This window comes from Misgurnus anguillicaudatus, chromosome 8 (assembly GCF_027580225.2).
Source record: "Misgurnus anguillicaudatus chromosome 8, ASM2758022v2, whole genome shotgun sequence".
Lineage (NCBI taxonomy): Eukaryota > Metazoa > Chordata > Actinopteri > Cypriniformes > Cobitidae > Misgurnus > Misgurnus anguillicaudatus.
The window spans coordinates 20,778,161-20,797,880 of NC_073344.2; the positions used below are offsets into that span (position 1 = coordinate 20,778,161).

Consider the following 19,720-nt stretch of genomic DNA (forward strand, 5'->3'; position numbering starts at 1 on the left):
GGTATAAATGTGTACAATGTAAATCGTACAAAAATGTACGATCTGGGAAAATGTACTTGTTTTACATAGTGGCGAATGTGTACAATGTAAATTGTACAAGAACGTACAATCTGGGAAAATATAATTGTTTTACGTGGTATCGATTTTGTATGAATGTGTACAATGTTAATTGTACAAAAACGTACAATCTTGGTAAATGAACCTGTTTTACGTGGTGGCGATTTGGTATAAATGTGTACAATGTAAATCGTACAAAATCGTATGATTTGGGAAGATGTACTTGTTTTACATAGTGGCGATTTCGTATGAATGTGTACAATGTAAATCGTACAAAAACGTACGATCTGGAAAAATGTACCTGTTTAACGTGGTGGCGATTTTGTATGAATGTGTACAATGTAAATTGTACAAAAACGTACGATCTGGAAAAATGTACCTGTTTTACATTGTGGTGATTTCGAATGAATGTGTACAATGTAAATTGTACAAGAACGTACAATCTGGGAAAATATAACTTTTTTACGTGTGACGATTTCGTATGAATGTGTACAGTGTAAATCGATCTGGAAAATTGTACACGTTTTACATGGTGGAGCTTTCGCATGAATGTGTACAATATAAATTGTATGTTGGACTAATCTGACAGAGAGTGTGCTTGCCCTCATTGGCTATAACTTAAACATTTGATCTACGTGTATTGCTTTATATTGACCTCCCATTGACCTTCTACAGTGATGGACAGAGAAAATCTATAACCATCAACAGACATAAATCTCAACTACATCATTATCTTAGGTCTCGGCCTTGGCAGCAATCTTAGTCCATGCTAACCAAATGCTCCATGGAGAGCTCTTAAAGCATATATGTCTTTTTACATTTCTAAGAGTTGTTATTAAGGTAACACATAAATGTAACACAACAACAAAAGACATGAAAATAAATAAATTAACTGTCCAACTCACCGAGGGTTTGTCCAGCCAGCACGCGTCCGTTTTCTCCGATGACTGCACCACGAGCGTGTCTCTCATTGGCGTACTGGACGAAGGCGTAACCTTTGTGAACCGAGCAGCCGAGGACGCGGCCGTATTTGGAGAAGATCGTCTCTACGTCGCTTTTTTTCACCACGGCAGTGTTCAGGTTTCCGATAAACACGCGCGAGTTGATGGATTTCGGGTCGTTTTTGTTGGTGATGTTGCTCGTCTGAACTTTCAGGGACATGTTGAATCAGATGTAGACAGCAATCTGTGAAAAAAACAGACATTTACAAGATTACATCGATATCAACAAGATTAACAATGTTGTTTTATTGATAACATTGTTTTGCTGGAGTTTAAAAGACATTAAGGCAAAAGTCATCTTGTTGATATTGCTTTTCCATTTTTCTTCTTTTGCATAACGTGCCTTGAGGTAATACAAAAATATAATCTGTTTTAAATGCCGAAATGAACAACCATAGAGAACAGTATTTTTTTATTAACCAATAAACAACAATAAATGACTGTATGCATTAGGTGTCATTAACTGTTAATGATGGCATATAGGAAAGAGAAGTCATACATATTATTTCTTTAATTCTGTAAGTCAACTGAACACAAATGAGAAAAAATATTTTCCTCCTAAATAAAGTCTAAGTTTAATAATTTGTCTCCTCTCTGTGTTCTTGTAGTTCAGTTGGTAGTATTGTGTTGCCAGTGAAGAGTCGTTCGATTCCCAGGGAATAAAAATCACTCAAATGTGCAAATCTAACTGGCACAAGGCTACAACCACATAAAAATCAACAGCACAATAATAAAGAAAGGTGGCACACCGCAGCTCCAAAAATAAATATTTAAAACATGTTTTCAGCACAGATGACATTTTGAACTTAATGGCCCTTCATTGCACAATTCATAAAATATCACATAGACCCTTTAATTACCAAAAATATATCACATTATATACATCATGAATATAACAGACATATTAAAGGTGGGGTGCATGATTTTTGAAAAACGCTTTGGAAAAGGGAATCGGGCCGAGTACCAAAACACACTTGTAGCCAATCGGCGTATGTGTGGGGCGGGTCTATCAAAAGAAGATCCAGATTCTATTGGGGTAGGGGCGTGTTTGTTTAAGTGATTTGAAATATCAACATAGGCTTTCAAAGATCATGCACCCTGCCTTTAAGAGGACAGATATCAAACTCTTACTGTGTCCAAAGTGGAATAAGTCTCTTGTTTTATGACTGTAGGAGTAGTACTGCATTATTTTAAGTTAAGACATTCGGTTTCTATACTTCAATATCTTGGAAGAGGTAAACGTCACCTGTGGCGAGAACATGTATTAAAGATTCATTTTTGAAGCTGTGGTGTGCCAACCTTTGTTCTTCGAATCCCAGGGAACACAGATACTGATCAAATGCACAGCTTGAATGCACTGTAAGTTGCTTTAGATAAAAGTGTCTGCCAAATGCATAAATGTAAAATTCAATCAGTTTTAAAACAGATCTCAACAATGTCCCAGACCGAAGTCAGATTTGCTATAGCATCACTCTCGATTATTAATAATATTTAGAGCTTGAGATCTGAGCAATGACTTATTTAGAGACCAGAATGTTATAATAGTGTGGGGTGGGTTATCTTAAAGGAACATGGTATCAAAGTCTAAATATTGGAGATATTTTTCCTTGCCCTCTTGACACATATAGGAGCGCAACCAGTGGTACACTGCAAAAAATTACTTTCAAGGAAAGAAATTCTTAGTATTTTTGTCTTGTTTTCAGTAAAAATATCTAAAAATATCAAATTTAAGTGATTTTGTGCATAAAACAAGCAAAAAATCTTAAACATTTTTCTTAAACACTAAATTCAAGAAAAATTCAAGAAAAATTAGCTTACCCCATTGGCAGATTTTTTTGCTTGTTTTATGCACAAAATCACTTAAATTTGATATTATTTTGTCTAAAAACTAAACTTATTTCTTGGGTCGTTTTGCTCATCAAGAAAAAGCATATTTATTTAAGAATTTTTAGTTATTTTTACTGAAAACAAGACAAAAATACAAATAATTTTTTTCTTGAAAATAATTTTTGCAGTGTGGCTGTTGACTTCTTTTTCGAGGGCGCACAATGCAAAGCTCGTCACAACATGTATTTAGCTCGTCATGTGTGTGGTTGGTCATTTTTAAAATATGTGTTCGGCCTGTGGTGTGAACCATGTGCATCAGGCGTCTTGTGAAAATAAGTGCTGCTACACACACGTCAAAAGCAGTGGCGGCCGGCGACTTCTTTTTTCGAGGGCAATCGATGCGAGTTCGTCACAACATGTATGTAGCCCGTCATGTGTGTGGTTCGTCATTCAAAATATGTGTTTGGTGCGTCGAGTGAACCTGTGTGCATCTCGTGTTTTGTCAAAATATGTGCCTGCTGCAGACGCTCTAAAGAGTTTATGATAAAAGAGACGCTCACGTCTGCCAGATACTCGCATAATCTCATGCGTAATCAGAGTTTACTGTTTAGGGAGTGTCTTGTATGTATTTAGTGAACGTAAGCTTCTCTTTTATCATAAGCGGTTTTGACGCGTGTTCAGCAGCCATTTATTTTGATAAAACACGTGATGCACATGGTTCATATGACGCAACAAACACATATTTTGAAAACACGAGCAACACACATGACACTCCGAACACATATTTTGAATTTGAGCCCCTCGGATAAGCAGTCACAAGCCGCCACTGGTCAAAAGGGTTTATGATAACACTCACGTTTGCCAGATACTCGCTTCATATCATGTGCAGTCATAGTTTAGTGTTAAGGGAGTGTCTTGCGAGTATTTTGTGAATGTGAGAATCTCTTTCATAAAACGTTTCGATGTGTGTGCAGCAGGCACGTATTTTGACAAGACGCATGATGCACATGGTTCACATGACACTCCGAACACATATTTTGAATTCGTGCCCCTCAGAAGAGAATCAGCTGCCACTGAGCGCAACTGACGATGGAAAGCATAACCTTATCTGCTAATTTTTACATTTGCAATGATTTTTGTTGTGTGCAAATTACAAACCCGCATTTATGGCCACTGAGGTCTCACGTAAGCAACCGTGATAACTGGCAACCAAGCTGTCGAAATACTTTATGGGTAAATTGCCAGTGGGCGGGATCACACTGACCAAAACAAAAACAGACATTCCGACATCAAAGACACATTTAAAAAATAAATAAATAAATAACTGGCTAATAGGGAAGCAGCAATGTGAACTTAGCATGTTTCCTAAATATCTACAAATATATTAATAGTATTTTTTATTTAGTACCGTCAAAAACCTACATACAGCTCCTTAAACCAATCATTACACCTCTTAAATTTCCCCAGGTAAGCATTTCCAGAAAATGCAGTTTTCCTAGTTTAATCAGTGGCGGCTTGTGACTGCTCTTCCGAGGGGCGCAAATTCAAAATAAGTGTTCGGAGTGTCATGTGTGTTGTTTGTGTTTTCAAAATATGTGTTCGGCACGTCGAGTGAACCTATGTGCATCACGTGTCTTGTCAAAATAAGTGCCTGCTGCACACGCATCAAAACCGTTTATGATAAAAGAGACGCTCATGTTCACAAAATACACGCAAGTCACTCCATTAACAGTAAACCCTGATTACGCATGAGATTATGCGAGTATCTGGCAAACGCAAGCGTCTTTTTGATCATAAACGGTTTTGACGCGTGTGCAGCAGGCACTTATTATGACAAGACACGTAATGCACATAGAATCACTCGACGCGCCGAACACATATTTTGAAATTACGAACCACACACATGACGGGCTACATACATTTTGTGACGAACTTCGCATCGTGCACCCTCGAAAAAAGAAGTCATTGGCCGCCACTGAGTTTAATATAGCTATACTCTATATATAAGTCCACTTGCTTTATGTCCTTTCTTCAGCTTTTTATAATGTTGTGAGACAAAATAAATACAGAAATGAAACCCAGACTGCCATTAGATCTAAAGTCTTGCAAAAGTTCTATCAAATTTTCAGATACACCAAACTTTTACATTAAAGCAACACAATGAGTTCAGAGTAGAGTGTTTGAATCTTATTTCAAGAGCCTGAGGTTAAAAATCATGCTGCTTTTGACCGCAGCAACGTCGGGCCACCGCTGCTCCTTGTTAGCCCTGTTCCAGTTCCTCTGAATGCGAAATAAGAAGAACCGGCAGCAAGACTGCCAGGGTCAATCGATCGTATCCCGGCTATAGGAATAAGGTCTACTTTGAGGGCTGTTTTGACCGCAGCTCCTCTTCGGAGGCTAATCACACCATATTTTCTGTGAACGTGAACAGAAGGTCAGTTAGTGTGAAAGAGATGCTTCTCCTCTAATTACTGCATCCTTTGTAAAACTCAGCATTGCTGGCGAGTCTTTGAACCATGTTCTCCCCGTCTTTCCTCTTGTTATAATGACTTGGGCAACACAGGTTTTTTGAACTGTGCTTTTTGCTTCGCCCTAACATCCAATTCTCAGAAATAATCACCCGATTCGTTGCTGTTCTCAGGCTTACCTTAAAAATGTCACCTATATCAGGTTGCTCTCCCCAAAGAAAATGTTATTGTTCAGATGTTGCTCTTTTATTGCTCATGAGACCTCAACTGTTTCACTTAAGTACCTTTTTAACTCATTTGCCGCCAGCCTTTTTGAGAAAAGTTGCCCACCCGCATATTTGTGATTTTAAAGGAACAGTATGTAGGATTGTGCCCAAAACTGGTACTGCAATCACACAACTGGTGGCCAATACACAAAATGACAACATAAACATCAGTTGAGGGCTGCAACTCCACTTTTTAAATGACAATATCCTGGCCATACCACAGTTGTCAGTGATAGTCAGTCAGTATTTGAAATGAAAATTATTTTTTAATGTCTTGTGACATATCAGGGCCATTTTATGATTAATTGATATAAATTTCTTACATACTGTTCCTTTAACAAAAGTTTCACAAAATTCCTTGCAGATAAAATTATCTTCTATAAATATATAAACATCAAATGAAAGAACACACCCTCTGCTTTCAAACAAACAAACAAACAAAATGGGGAAAAAACGTTTCATTATATATTTACTTTTTCCACTTAATTTAACCACTGAAATATGGATATTTCTCTTCAAAAATACAACATTTTGAGCAAAAAGCATAAAAATTGCGTTTTTGTAAAGGAATTTATGTTAGATATCAGACTCAGAATGAATATCAAACATAAAGGCAGTTAAAATAAATCATTAAACCTTTTTAACTTCCGTTTCTGATAAATTCGGTTTTGCGCCATCTAGTGGATAAAAGCGGTTTTACACTTTCACTTTGAAATTCGTCCAGAAAGGCATATTTATCAGTTAAATATTAACTCATAATTGACGAGATAACTCGCCAATGGCAGCGAAAGGGTTAAAATCTAATGGTGCATTCACACCAGCCGCGGTAGAGGCGGCAAAAACGCGCTATTCGTGCATAGTTGGACCCTTGACATGTGAGTTTACACGCTTCTTTCGCGCATGAAAGCCGCGCGTGAAATTCTAGTCATTCACGTGGAAATTTGCGCCATGGGAGGGGCTTCTGCGACTCCGCTGAGACTCTGCTCACTTTCTGTACTCACGTCACTACTACAACAAGCTCCTGATTGGTTAATGCGTCAGTTCAGATTTTTCAACTTGTGCGTTTCCCGCGGCAAAGCTCACTGCGCGTACCGCGCCGCAGGATGCCTAATCACGTTTTTGCATTGACTTAACGTGTAAATCATTTGCTCTTGCCGCCTCTACCGCATCTGGTGTAAACCCTGCTTAAGAACTTTTTTGGAACGAGAAAGGTTCTTTATGGAACCATACAGCCAAAAATGGTTCATACATGGCATTGTGAAGCACCTTTATTTTTATGAGCATAAAAGGGTTTCTTTTAGGAGTCTAAAGTATTGTTTAAACTCGACGCGTATTGTCCGAGAAACCGGCCCTAAATGTTTAGAGAACTTGGAATATCATTAAATGATTGATTAGACTGTGAAAAACACTGGAGCAAATTCCTACATCATCCTCTGAGATCCTGGACGGCGTCCTGACAGAAAGCATTCATGCGGCTGAAACAACCTCAGGCTAACCTAATGAGCTGTGATATTCCAGTGCTCCCATTATTCCTCATTATGTCACTGACACAATCAACAAATTCAAGTGGGGTTTTTATTGCACAGGTTTAATCAAAGTGAAACAAAACAAGTATGTTGTCTGTGCCATATAGCTGCGGTATTTAATTCCCAGTGATAATTCCATCATAGTAATTGATGAAATGAACAGATCGGACATTGAATTGGATGGGGCTAGACAGCGGAGGTGTCCTTCGGGAATAGAGATGCATAAACCTGTGTTAAACATGCAACTGGCAGGCAACTGTTTGCAGGTGTATATGAGCATTACCATCCCACCATAGAGGTTTCCCAGAAGCAGTCACTTGCATTGCATCGTTTCCAGTTTATTAAAATGTCCAGAGGGGGCTGTATGTTCATTGATACCGGCCTTTTCTGCTGACCTGAATCCTGTTTAGCATTTTGTTGTTGTAACAGTCTAGTTAAAAAGTGTGAGGTCTGCATTTAAATGAACGTCTCAGCACTTTAAGCATACCAATACTTTTCTTACAAAATATTTCTCATTTAATTGTGTCAGGATGAATTTGAGCACCTATACAATTATTTTGTAGCTTCTGTTGGTTTGGTTGGTTAACTGCACTTTAAAAAAAAGGTGCTTCGCGATGCCATAGAAGAACTATTTTTGGCTGAATGGTTCCATAAAGAATCTTTAACATCCAAAGAACCTTTCTGTTTCAAAAGCAGAAAGGTGCGCTCTTAAATATAAAGGTTACTTAAAGGTTATTTCTAGAGCTGCATGGTTCCATAAAGAACCTTTAAGATCCATTCTGTTGCATGGATCAAAGTTAAGGGGTGATACTCATCCAACAACTAGTGAGTTTAATACATAATGCAATGGGGTTTTGAACAAAGATGCCATTCTCAAATAACTTGAAGAAGTTAAATCTTTAGGAGCATTTTGAAAGCAGTTAACCCTCTCCCGTAAGTTTCATCTTTCATTGAATAACTTTCATACTCCTAAAGTCCCTGTGGACCAGAAGTTGCGTTAAACTTTACTTCCATGTTGTGACATATTTCTGAGTGAAATAGAATAAAATGCTAGGAAAATAGTAGGCGTGGCTTATGTGGAAATGCATCCGGGATTTGTCCGGGATCGTTTGATTTTTGGTTCATTCACACTGCTAATGATTTTCCGGAATCTGCATGCATTTACACAGATCCCGTAAAGACACAGGACGTGTTTAAAGACTTGCACTTGGTAGGTTTTTCTCTGCAGCGTCTGAAGTTTGCTTATTATCTGTTATTTCGCTATACAGAGACCACATGCGTGCATTTGTGTATAAAGGAGAGCATGACGCGCTGTTCTTGTATGCTGGTAAATGATCTCAGCTGTGGATTTTTGACATTTGACAGTCCTTCCAGAAAAACACTGAGTTTTTTTATGATTGTTGCGGGCAAAAATCCTCGATTTTGCGGCACGTTTTCTTAAAAAATGCGATGGAATATGTGGGATATTTATGTAATTTATGCGATGGAATTGCGGGAATTTGCGAAAATTGCAAAAACTGCGGAAACTTGCAAAAGCTGCAATGATGTTCACGTCACATAATCACGTCACTTCATAATGTTCCCATGGCAATAGAGGACACGGCTGCTCTTTTGGGAAGTAAATGCAACATTTTTCAACTTTCTGCTAATATATATGTGACTTTTTGCTACGAAAATGAAATCATGCAAGCCCCGCATATTTTGTGCGCGGAAATATGTAATTAATGCGGCGAAAGTGCGTCATATTTGGAAAAAATGCAGCCCCACATAAATATGCGGACTTTGGCTGATTATGCAATATATCGCGCGATCGCACAATCGCGTTTTTCTGGAGGGACTGATTTGAGCTCCCTGATCTCTGCTTCATTCCAGTTTGCAGACATTTCTCATCATAAATGTTAATGTGCATTTAACTCTTTCCCCTCCATTGATAAATTATCTTGTCAATTAAGAGAAAACATTTGCATGTAAAAACGTGTTCCTGGTGAGTTTTTATGGTTATCTGTAATATCGGCATTATCCACTAGATGTGCAATTATTGCATTTTTAAAGAAAAATACCCACATTTAAGAGTTTATAAGCAGATAAAAAAATATACATAGGATGAAAATCCCCCCCCCCCCCCGTTTTGTGTTTGTTTGTTTGCTTGTTTGAAAGTAGAGGGTCTGTTCTTTCATTTAATATATTTGTATGTTTATATATTTTTAAGAAAATTTTCCTGGAAGGCATTTTGTGAAACTTTTGTGAAAATCACAAAAAATACTGGTGGGCAACTTTTCAAAAAAAGGCTGTCTGGGAATGACTTAAAACCCCCTTTTTAGAGGGCTGAACAATATTTTTTGTTGCGATGATGCGCGTGAATTTTTGTTTATTATAAGCTCATATGTGCGCAAGACGCGCTATTCTTTTACAGTGTTGGGAAAGTTCACTTTCTACATGAACTAACTCAAAGTTCAATTCATAGTTCATATTTCAAAATTTTGAACTAGTTCAGAGTTCCAAAAATTAACTAATTTATAGTTCTTTTTCCCATATTATGAAAAAAAAATTATTGCCAGCATAGCCCATATAGAACCACAGACAGCAATTATTTTATCAGTTTTAACACTGATGCTAAATGCATCAGATTTCATCTTCATATCCAACTTTAAATCCTTATCCAACCAGGGTTTACATTAGCATTGACTGTCTTTTAATTTTTGTATTTGCTTGCACATACCTTAAAAAGCTAGCCGGGTGCTTCAAAGGGGGTCGCACACCGGGCGAGAAGCGTTGTGAGGCGTCACGTGTACAGTAGGACAACTCGCAGGTATTGCACACCACACGTGCACGTTAAATAGCGTGAGGTTAGTCAGAGTCTATTTCGAGATCCAGGATATGCATTAGCAGTCTATGTTAATCAGTAACGATTTGGTACAAATATGATGTTATTTAATGTTAAACTATGTGAGTGCGGCAGGAACTTCAGCAGCGTTCAGAGTCAGTGCTGTTTTGATGACGCGTGCAGCCGTGAAACACTGATGGGGATGTTGCCAGATTGGGTGTTTTTTCCGCTACACATTAAGGCCTGTGTTTTAGGTGGGTTTTCGCCTGGAAGACTAGATAGAAATCTGGCACCCTATTGAACGACGTTAAACTGAGAGAGCCTGCCGTTCACAAGCACCAGAAAGAACGACTTCACAGTAACGTTCATCAGGCAGTAATACAGTACGTTCAGTTCACGTTCGCCCAAAATATGAACGAGTTCATGAACTTTCGTTCAATGAACTCGTTCAGGCACAACACTGTTCTTTTATACTGCTGAATAATCTTAGCTTCAGCGCAGATAGTGCAGATAGCGCTTCTCACGGCATTGTTTCTGCATCTTGTTCACACACAACGCTTTCCGTGCAATATTACTAGGCCATTTTTCCGGGAGTGATCCCCAAACATTTACAGGATGTGTTTGTGTTCACACAAAAGGCTGCCTGCCAATTTTAGGGAAATTTTTTGGACCAAAGTGCTGTGTGAATGAGGCTATTCAGAAATGAAACTGACATCAGACTGACAATTTGAGGGGGCGGAGTTAACAAATGCTCCCGCCCAAGCCATCTAGCTGACTTCATCAGAGAATGATCGCCACAAGAGAGCGGAAGTACATGATCAAATTTTATTTGATTATTAAGTTAATGAGGGCACATATTTTCTTAACAAAAATTATGACTTGCACGGATAAATTGTTTATAATAAACACTGCCATATTACATAAAAAATAAGACTAGTCAGTTTAGATGTTTAATTTTTTTTATGTTTCGAATTTTAAAGTTGCATTGAACAGTAATGAAAACAATCACAGCTACTCAAATTGCTTGTTATTGCAACATTACCATTATTATACAAAACCCACAGGTTTATTCCTGCTGCGTTTTTTTTCTGCAGCCTGTTGCTAATTCTTTCGCTCTTGGATGTCTGTAGAGAAAGGCTTAAACCGTTTGATGTCGCACACACAATATTTCTTATCTAATGCACAGCGAGGGATAACACCCTGTGAGTCTAAGGTACCATTTATATGAAGGCTATAATTCTGCATCTAGGATGTATGTATCAACTGGTAGAGCATTGTGCTAGCAACGTTGACAAAACAATGTAAAGATTGAATTTTAATTAAAATGCATAAGGGTGATTCTCACGAAACCATTGAAACACCACGGCACTAATGATTTTAGCTTTAAAATGTGTAATATAGTAACATTAAAAAGCATCAGAATTAACACAATACTGTGTTCTACCTTGCACAATGTGTGATTTCAACATAAGAATTTATAATTGTAAATTTTATCTGATTTTCTGCTGAAATTCTCCTTACCGCAATGTGTCCGGCTGGGTTTGAACTTGCGTTATGTTGTAATTTAATCAAATTTACACAAAAATATTAAGAAAAAAAATAAATGGATGTTTTGCTAGACTACTTTAGATGACTGAATATTCATGTATAATAATAATGAAGAAAAATTAGGAAAATGATGTGTCCATGCCTGATGTTCTCATCCTCCGCAACACTTTTTGAGAACAGTTTAAGCACACATACAGAATTTTAATAAAGTTTGATTTTGAGTGACCAAGCACATGGACCAGTTACTTCAAGATGGCTACCAGGTAAGATCATTTTTTTACAGTTAATTTGAAATATTGTCTTGTCAGAATGCTTTCACGACATTTTGATTATCATTACCACAACAGATGCTTATTAAATGTTACTTTAATTAATAGAAGCATAATACTTTGATTTTAAATGCATGTGCAGAATCTCCAAATTATGTTCTTTCAGGTCATGTCATTTTGAAAATATGTCAGTGTTGATGTTTTCTGACTGTTGCGGTAATGAGATTTTTTAGGACCAATTTTTTTAATTATGTTACAAAAAGTGTTAAATGATAAGTAAAAGTTTTTAAATTAATGTTCCCATTTACTCCAGACTTTGTTATTCAATGTCTGGTGGGAATAAAAGTAAATTTAAGCAATTTTTACATTTTCATGCTTGACATTTTTAAAACCAAGTTTTCGTGAGAATCATCCATAAATGTAAATGCAAGTGCATGTATCAGAGCCTAACTTATGAAGACTTTAATAGTTTTGTGCAATGGAAGAAGTACTGTGCTTATTTATCTCCATCCATTAATGTGTTTTTGCTGCTGTTGTCTAATTATTCAGCATTTTTTTTTAACACCGACTAGTCAACAAGTCATTCTAACTACCTACGGACTAGTCAATTATGACTAGTGTTTTGTTTTGCACATCCCTAAGAGAGACTATTAAAGCAAAAGAGCAATTATATAGACCCTTCACTCGATCAACGGCGTAGTTATAATGGACAACAAATTGAATTCTGTTTGATTTTCAAAAGTCACGTGCTTGAACTCTCTCTCACACACGCATCCACTTATACACGCAGTATTGAGTAGTGCACGTGGGTGCAAAGGATAATTTATTTTCCATTTGAGCAAGTGCCAAAACCATCCCCGTGTCAGTAATGGTATTTTACAGACAGGCAAGGATTTTTGGAGGTCACCTGATAGCTCATTAGAAATACGACCACCTGCGCCATGTAAAACCATCAGAACAAGCATAAAACTGTCCTGAGTTGTTGATTGCACGCTGTCGGGATCAAACAGCATCAAATTCGGTTTGGAAACGGCACCTTGGGTACGAGGTCTGCGCCACCGTTGCCTCGGGCAACTAAATGAGTCCCTGCACATTGAGGAAGGCTTCAATTCACCAGCCAATCAGCTCTCCAAACAGTGGCTTTGTACTCACAGCGAGCGCGAATCTAAAGAGATTTTCGTTTCATTTAGTTGTTAAGTCAGACTGCACGACAGCCGAGGATGCTCAGCGGCACCTTCTGTTGTTTCAAATTTATATCTCCACCTTTACTTCTCCAAAAAAAATCAGACACCCACTTGCCCTAAATTCTCTTCTCGAGACGTGAAGCTTTGGCGACTACGAGGGCAGGTGCTGTCGGAGATAAAAGAGGACGTGGAATAAACGAGGGTGCTTGTAATGATGAGGTTCCTCCTGTTCACTTTCTCTATCTCAGTTCTCTAATTTCCCGTCAACCTCTGATGTCGTGCTTATTACCACCGGCCTCTGAATCCGAGCGATAATTAGCCGAGCCGAATAAACACGGCCTGCGCACGGATGCGTGAAGGTCATTGTGTGTCGTGAGTCGCTATGAGCCGGATGGTGAGGGATTTGAAGGGTGGGGATAACAATATTGATTATTTTTCTTCCTCATTTGAGTTATTGGATCTGTGCTGTCGTTGCATGTGCTGATGCTAAGAGAAAGGGTTTGGCAGCATTGGGAAACATGATTTTTTATGGCTGGCACTGGTTGTGCTTTTTATCTGGGGTTATATATGTTTATGTGTCCTCTGAGCTATAGAAAGCAATATGTCAAGTTCAATGTGATTAGACTTTAAAACTCTTGGCCTAGAAAGGTAAATTATCTTTGATCCTTTCTGCAAAAGAATAACCAAGACATGGACAGTTGGTTGTTTGTGTCAGCATAGCTCTATTAAAATCACAAAATGTGATCAAGTTTAACTGCTTGGATGAGCCTCAGTGAGAGTGTTTTTTTATTTGGGTTGGTAATATTTAATGGTAATATGTGCCACTGCCGAAAGCTATACTGTTGTTATTTAATAACAATTCAAACGGTTTTTTGTGCTTTTTACAGCTTTACAGAAGACACAGAAAAATGGTCCAACAAATGGTCCCTTGGGCAGTACCCTCTGAAAAATATACCATTAGATAGATATATGTATACATTTGGTACCAATATCTTTTTATGTACTAATATGCATAAATAAAGGCAATAAAAATATTTAATTGGAATTACGGTTAAACCTATAAAAATGTAATAAATAGCAATCATTCCAAAGCTCATTCGATTTTATATTATTTACCGAACACTCCAAACATTACTGCTAATTTCTTATGACTAACTTGGGATATCATAAAAAAAATATCAAAATACACCAAATAACGGCGTAGATCATGCGGGACACAGACATGTCCCCCACAGTTTTCAACTCGTCGCCACCATTCCTCCCATGTATTTTTGTTGGTTACTTAAACCCCATTCACACAGACCTTTGGTCCCAGAAAATACCCGTAAAATTGCAAGACAAGCGTCTGTGTGAACACAAACTCGTCCCGTTAATCTTCTGGGATCGTTGCCGGAAAGAGGACCTAGTCCAATACACGGATAACCCTCTGTGTGAACAAGAAGTCGCAAGAATGCCGTAATGGGCGTGTCGTACAACACAAGTTATGGTTCAGCTCCTTACAACGAGAGATAACATGCATATAAACATTCACCACGAGAAATGTTGCAAAATAGATTGAAGCAGTTATCAGGAAATGATAAATGAGACGCATAAACAATGACGCACGTGCCGTAGTGTGGACGCGCGTGTCATGGCAACATGAAGTTGGTTCAACTCTTTAAAATAAGGAATTAACAACATTCACGACGAGAAATGTCAGCAAACTGGACTGAAGCAGAATCAGGTAAGTTAGCTTGTCATTTACTGCGTTGAAACGGAGATCATTCAGCAGCATAAAAGAATATCGCGTCACGTGCTCATTTGAGCTATAATAAACGAAAATACCTGCGCGTCATCCCAACAAGATATATCGTTCAGTTCCTCAAAATGCGGGTTTTAAATGCATATAAACAATCACAATGAGAAATGTCTAAAAACTGTATTAACTCTTTCCCCGCCATTGACGAGATATCTCGTCAATCAAGAGAAAACGCTTCCCCGCCAATGATGAGTATTTCCGTCTTTCCGCAATAGCGCTATTATCCACTAGGTCTTCTGCAACTTTTTAAACCCGGAAGTATTGCCCTATGGCAAACAGCTGCATGTCCGTGTCTGTTTTAAAGATCACTCTGAATGGGATCTCTATGAAAAGTCAGTCACAAAAATGGAATTATCTCTGCTTTTTGCTCAAAATGTGGTGTTTTTGCAGAAACCTACCCATATTCAAAAGCTGATTGCAAAAGAACTGCTGAAGGTAGGATGAAACAGCTTTTTTGGTTTGAAAGCAGAGGGTCTGTTCTTTTATTTGATATATTGTATGTTTATATATTTGAAGAAGAAAATTTTCTGGAAGGCATTAAACTTTTGTGAAAATGATGAAAAACGCTGGCGCTGGCTGGCAACTTTTTTAAAAAACGCTGGCGGTGAAAGAGTTAAAGCAGAGATCAGGGAGTTCGTCAAATATCCACTCTGAAGCTGAAATCATTCACCAGCATAGAGCTGTGCGTTCACGCACTCCTTTGTAGTCTTATTATAAACAAAAATGCACGCGAGTTGTTTCTGGAAATAGGAATAATAAATACTTTGCAAACTTCAGACGCTGCGTAGAAGAGAGGGCGGGACTTTCAACAGGTCACGTGTCTTTCCGGGACCATCAGATGCCGTGTAATTTTGGCAGTGTGAATGAACAAAAACTCCAACTATTCCGGAAAAATTCAGGATGCCTGTCTCGTGTATTTTACGGAATGTCTGTGTGAAAAGGGCTCTAGATTGCAGTGAAGTAACATGAACCCAATTTTCCAGTGAGCGTAGCATCTTTCATGCACGCTGGTCTGTTTAAGATTTAAAAGAGTAAAACAGGAACAGGGCAGAAGTCCCTTGCTTGATCAGGTCAGGCATGCTATTTCACATGAATCTAGGCATTGCCAATTTAAAGATAAAGAGGACATTTCACAAGACTTTTTTAAGATGTCAAATAAATCTTTGGTGTCCCCAGAGTACATATGTGAAGTTTTAGCTCAAAATATCATATAGATAATTTATTATAGCATGTTAAAATTGTCACTTCGTAGGTGTGAGCAAAAATGTGTCGTTTTGGGTGTGTTCTTTAAAATGCAAATGAGCTCAAATCTGCACTAAATGGCAATGCCGTGGTTGGATAGCGCAGATTAAGGGGTGGTATTACCAACATCACAGAGGGAACCAAATTTCAAATACCTGTTTTTCGCATGCTTGCAGAGAATGGTTTACCAAAACTCAGTCACTGGGTTGATCTTTTTCACATTTCCTAGCACCGTGGACCCAGTTATAGCACTAAAACATGGAAAAGTCATATTTTCATGACATGCCCCCTTTAAGCACAAAAAAAAATGCAAAACAGATATACTCATATGCTGTTTAAAAATGTTGCATGTATGCATACTCGAAGCGCATGCCTGGAAACCTGCATCTTAATGCTTTAGACAGCTAATGTTCATGTTATCTACGCTTAAACGCACATATTTATGCAAATTGATAAAAAACTTTTACTCTCAAGTAAAAGTATGCTGTTTTTAATGTTACTCAAACAACAGACAAATAAAAAATCATTCATTTGTCTTGACTGATTAACTTTTGTAACTGCAAAAAGGATCAATCTATACTTAATTTCGGCAATGCAGTATAAGACTGTGCATGCAGTATTATTTTACATTTGATTACGTTTCTAGAGACCAACATGAAAAACATAAAAAGCATTGTTTATTTGTATGCTTGTTATATTATAATTACAGGGTATGTGGGCTATTACTCATAATTTGTTCTGTTATTTGTTCTATTATTTATTTATTATTTGTTTTCTATTATTTATTTATTATTTGTTTTTTCCCCGACCATTTACTGAAATAAAAGAAAAAACACTTAAGCAAAACAACATGTCTACATAATTTTTGGTCCCAATTTTTTATTGATTTTACTGGTAAACCGTAACAGGAATATTTTGGGTATAATATGTCACAGTTTACTTTATTTTGCTATATATATATATATATATATATATATATATTTATTTTTTTATTTTTATATATATATATATATATATATATATATATATATATATATATATATTTATTTATTTATTTATTTATTTATTTATTTATGCATACATGTCCCTGTCCCCCTCACTTTGAAGATGCTGGCTACGCCCCTGAAATAAGGTAATAATCAAATGAAGTGGAAAGTGAGGACTTATTTCTTACTAAGTCTAAACAGTTAACTGCGAAATATCAAACCCAAATGCATACAAAAATATTAATAAAACGACTCCTATTTTACATAAACTCATCTGAGTATGCCTAAGGAGAAAGAAGACCTTTTCACTCATGAGACGGCTGGAAAATGGCTCCAGGCTACATCTGGTATTGCTGATAAAAGTCTTGCTGCCGTTCCTCCAACCAGATATATCATAAAATGATTGGGCTTTAGGACCCTACGGGCCGTTCCTTTGGGAAACCTGACTTTACCCATCCACAGCTGAGCACTGCTAAATCAACAGAGCAGCAGCACTTCTGTGGTCTTTGTAGCTCAGCAAAGCCAGAGGGTACGCCATGACTGAAACACCAGTATAGAGTCGGACCCTCCGGCGCTTTGTATTCAACTTACCCTCTGGTCTTTGGTTTATCAGAGTTAATGCAGATTTAAAATTGCAAAGACTTTCTCTCTGTCTCATTACATATGCATGTGTGCTTCATAAAGTATAGAACAAGAGATCCGCTCTGTATGATAAGACGGATACAACCAATACCATCAGACTCATTTTCACATCATGCATTCAGAATGTATGAGCCTGGAGCAAATTCGCTCGAAGCAACACAAAATGTTGCATACATGCATCTCGGCCTGTTATGGCGGAGTCGTGAAAATGCTTAGCATTATTTGTTAGTGGAAATAAAGGCTCTCTCTTTTGCTTTATCTGTGTTATTGAAAGAAACAAAGTGCATTTGTTATCATGGACCATAAAACTAATCATAAGGGTCAATTTTTTGAAATTGAGATTTATACATAATCTAAAAGCTGAATAAATACGTTTTTTTTTGATGTATGGTTTGTTAGTATATGGCAATATTCGGTTGAGATATAAATATTTGAAAATCTGGAATCTGAGGGTTCAAAAATTACACATTACGCCATTAAAGTTGTCCAAATGAAGTCCTTAGCAACACATATTACTAATGCTGAAAACATTTTTGATATATTTGCGGTAGCAAAATGATCTTTACTAAACTCCTTTCCTGCCATTGAGTTATCGTCAATTAAGAGAAAACATTTGCATGAAAAGACGTGTTCCTGATGAGTTTTTATGGTAGTCAGTAATACCACGATTATCCACTAGATGGCGATCACTTACCCAGTTTATAAAAAACTGAAGCAAAAAATTATTTATTAATTTTAAACTCCGTGTATGTTTTGATAATTGTACTGATTCTGATCTCTAACAAAATTCCTTTACAAAAACTGCAATTATTTCAGCTTTTTGCAATTTTTTTTAAGAAAAATATTTAGATTTAAGAATTTATAAGCAGGGAAAAAATATAGATAGGATGAAACGTTTTTTTTTCTGTTTTGTTTGTTTGTTTGTTTATTGTTTGTTTGAAAGCAGAGGGTCTGTTTATCATTTTTAAAGAAAATTTTACTGGAAGGCATTTTGTGAAACTTTTGTGAAAATCACAAAAAATGCTGCACTGTAAAAAAATCAGTAGAAATTGCAGCTGGGTTGCCGGTAATTTACAGTAGATTTAAAATTATGTTATTTACTGGCAACATTTTGTTCAAAGTTAAATGAACATTTAACGTTTGCAGGTCTTTGTCTTTACAGAGTAAAACTAAGAGAGCGGCATCAAGCAAAGCATTCTGGGAAACAAAATCTGAAGCAAAAAACAGAAAAAGGTTGATGATGATTTCTGGTTCCCAGGGTGCTTTGCATGAGGCTGTTATTGTATAGTTTTATTATGTAAAGATAAAGACTTGTTAATATTTAAAGTGTGTTGAACTTTGAACAAACTCTTGCCAGTGGGTGACACAAGTTTAAATCTACGGTAAATTACCGGCAACCCAGCTGCAATACCATTGTAATTTCTATGGAAATTTTTGGGCAACTTTAAAAAAAAGGCTGGTGGGGAATGAGTTAATATTCTACACTGTAAACAATCTTTGCTGCCTTAAATTTTTTTGTTGAATCAACTCAGATTTTCAAGTCATGTCAACTTACTATTTGCTACAGCTTACATAATATAGTTGAATAAAGTCATCTTTATTTTATAAGTTATAACAACTCATCTGTAGTTATAACAACTCATCTCTGGTCAAGATAAATAAAAGTAAGTTGAAGTGACGTGTAAATTTGAGTTAAAATTTTTTTTACAGTGTAATGATCTTTAGCATAAACAAATCGATAATTTTGTTGGCTATTGCTACAAATATACCCGTATGGCTGATTTTGTGGTCCAGGGTCACATATCCGTATGGCCATTTAATGATGCAATCCCAGACATCACTTGAATCCAGGCCAGGGCCGGGTTTCCCAAAAGCATCGTAAGGCTAAGTAGATCGTAAAAAGGATCGTACGAATCTTCTTAGAATTACGGGTCGTTTCCCAAAAGCTTTGTGACTTAAATAGAACTTCAGAATCATCTTAGATCTACGAGTAATCGTTCATTCATAAGTGCATCTTAAGACAACAGTGTTACAAGGTCACCTGCAGGACAACCAGCAAATTGCACTCCTGCAATAACGATA

At 37.1% G+C, this 19,720-nt stretch overlaps 1 protein-coding gene across 2 annotated transcripts in view; it reads right to left on the reverse strand.

Moving 5' to 3' along the window:
- The window catches only part of raly (RALY heterogeneous nuclear ribonucleoprotein), a 133,844-nt gene that overhangs the window by 31,620 nt on the left and 82,504 nt on the right, over window positions 1–19,720 (reverse strand). For both annotated transcript variants that reach the window (XM_055212226.2, XM_073870452.1), the window contains one exon: window positions 963–1,242. In XM_055212226.2, the coding sequence (XP_055068201.1) occupies window positions 963–1,218 (256 nt within the window). In that variant the 5' untranslated portion in view covers window positions 1,219–1,242. The remainder of the gene's footprint in view (window positions 1–962; window positions 1,243–19,720) is intronic.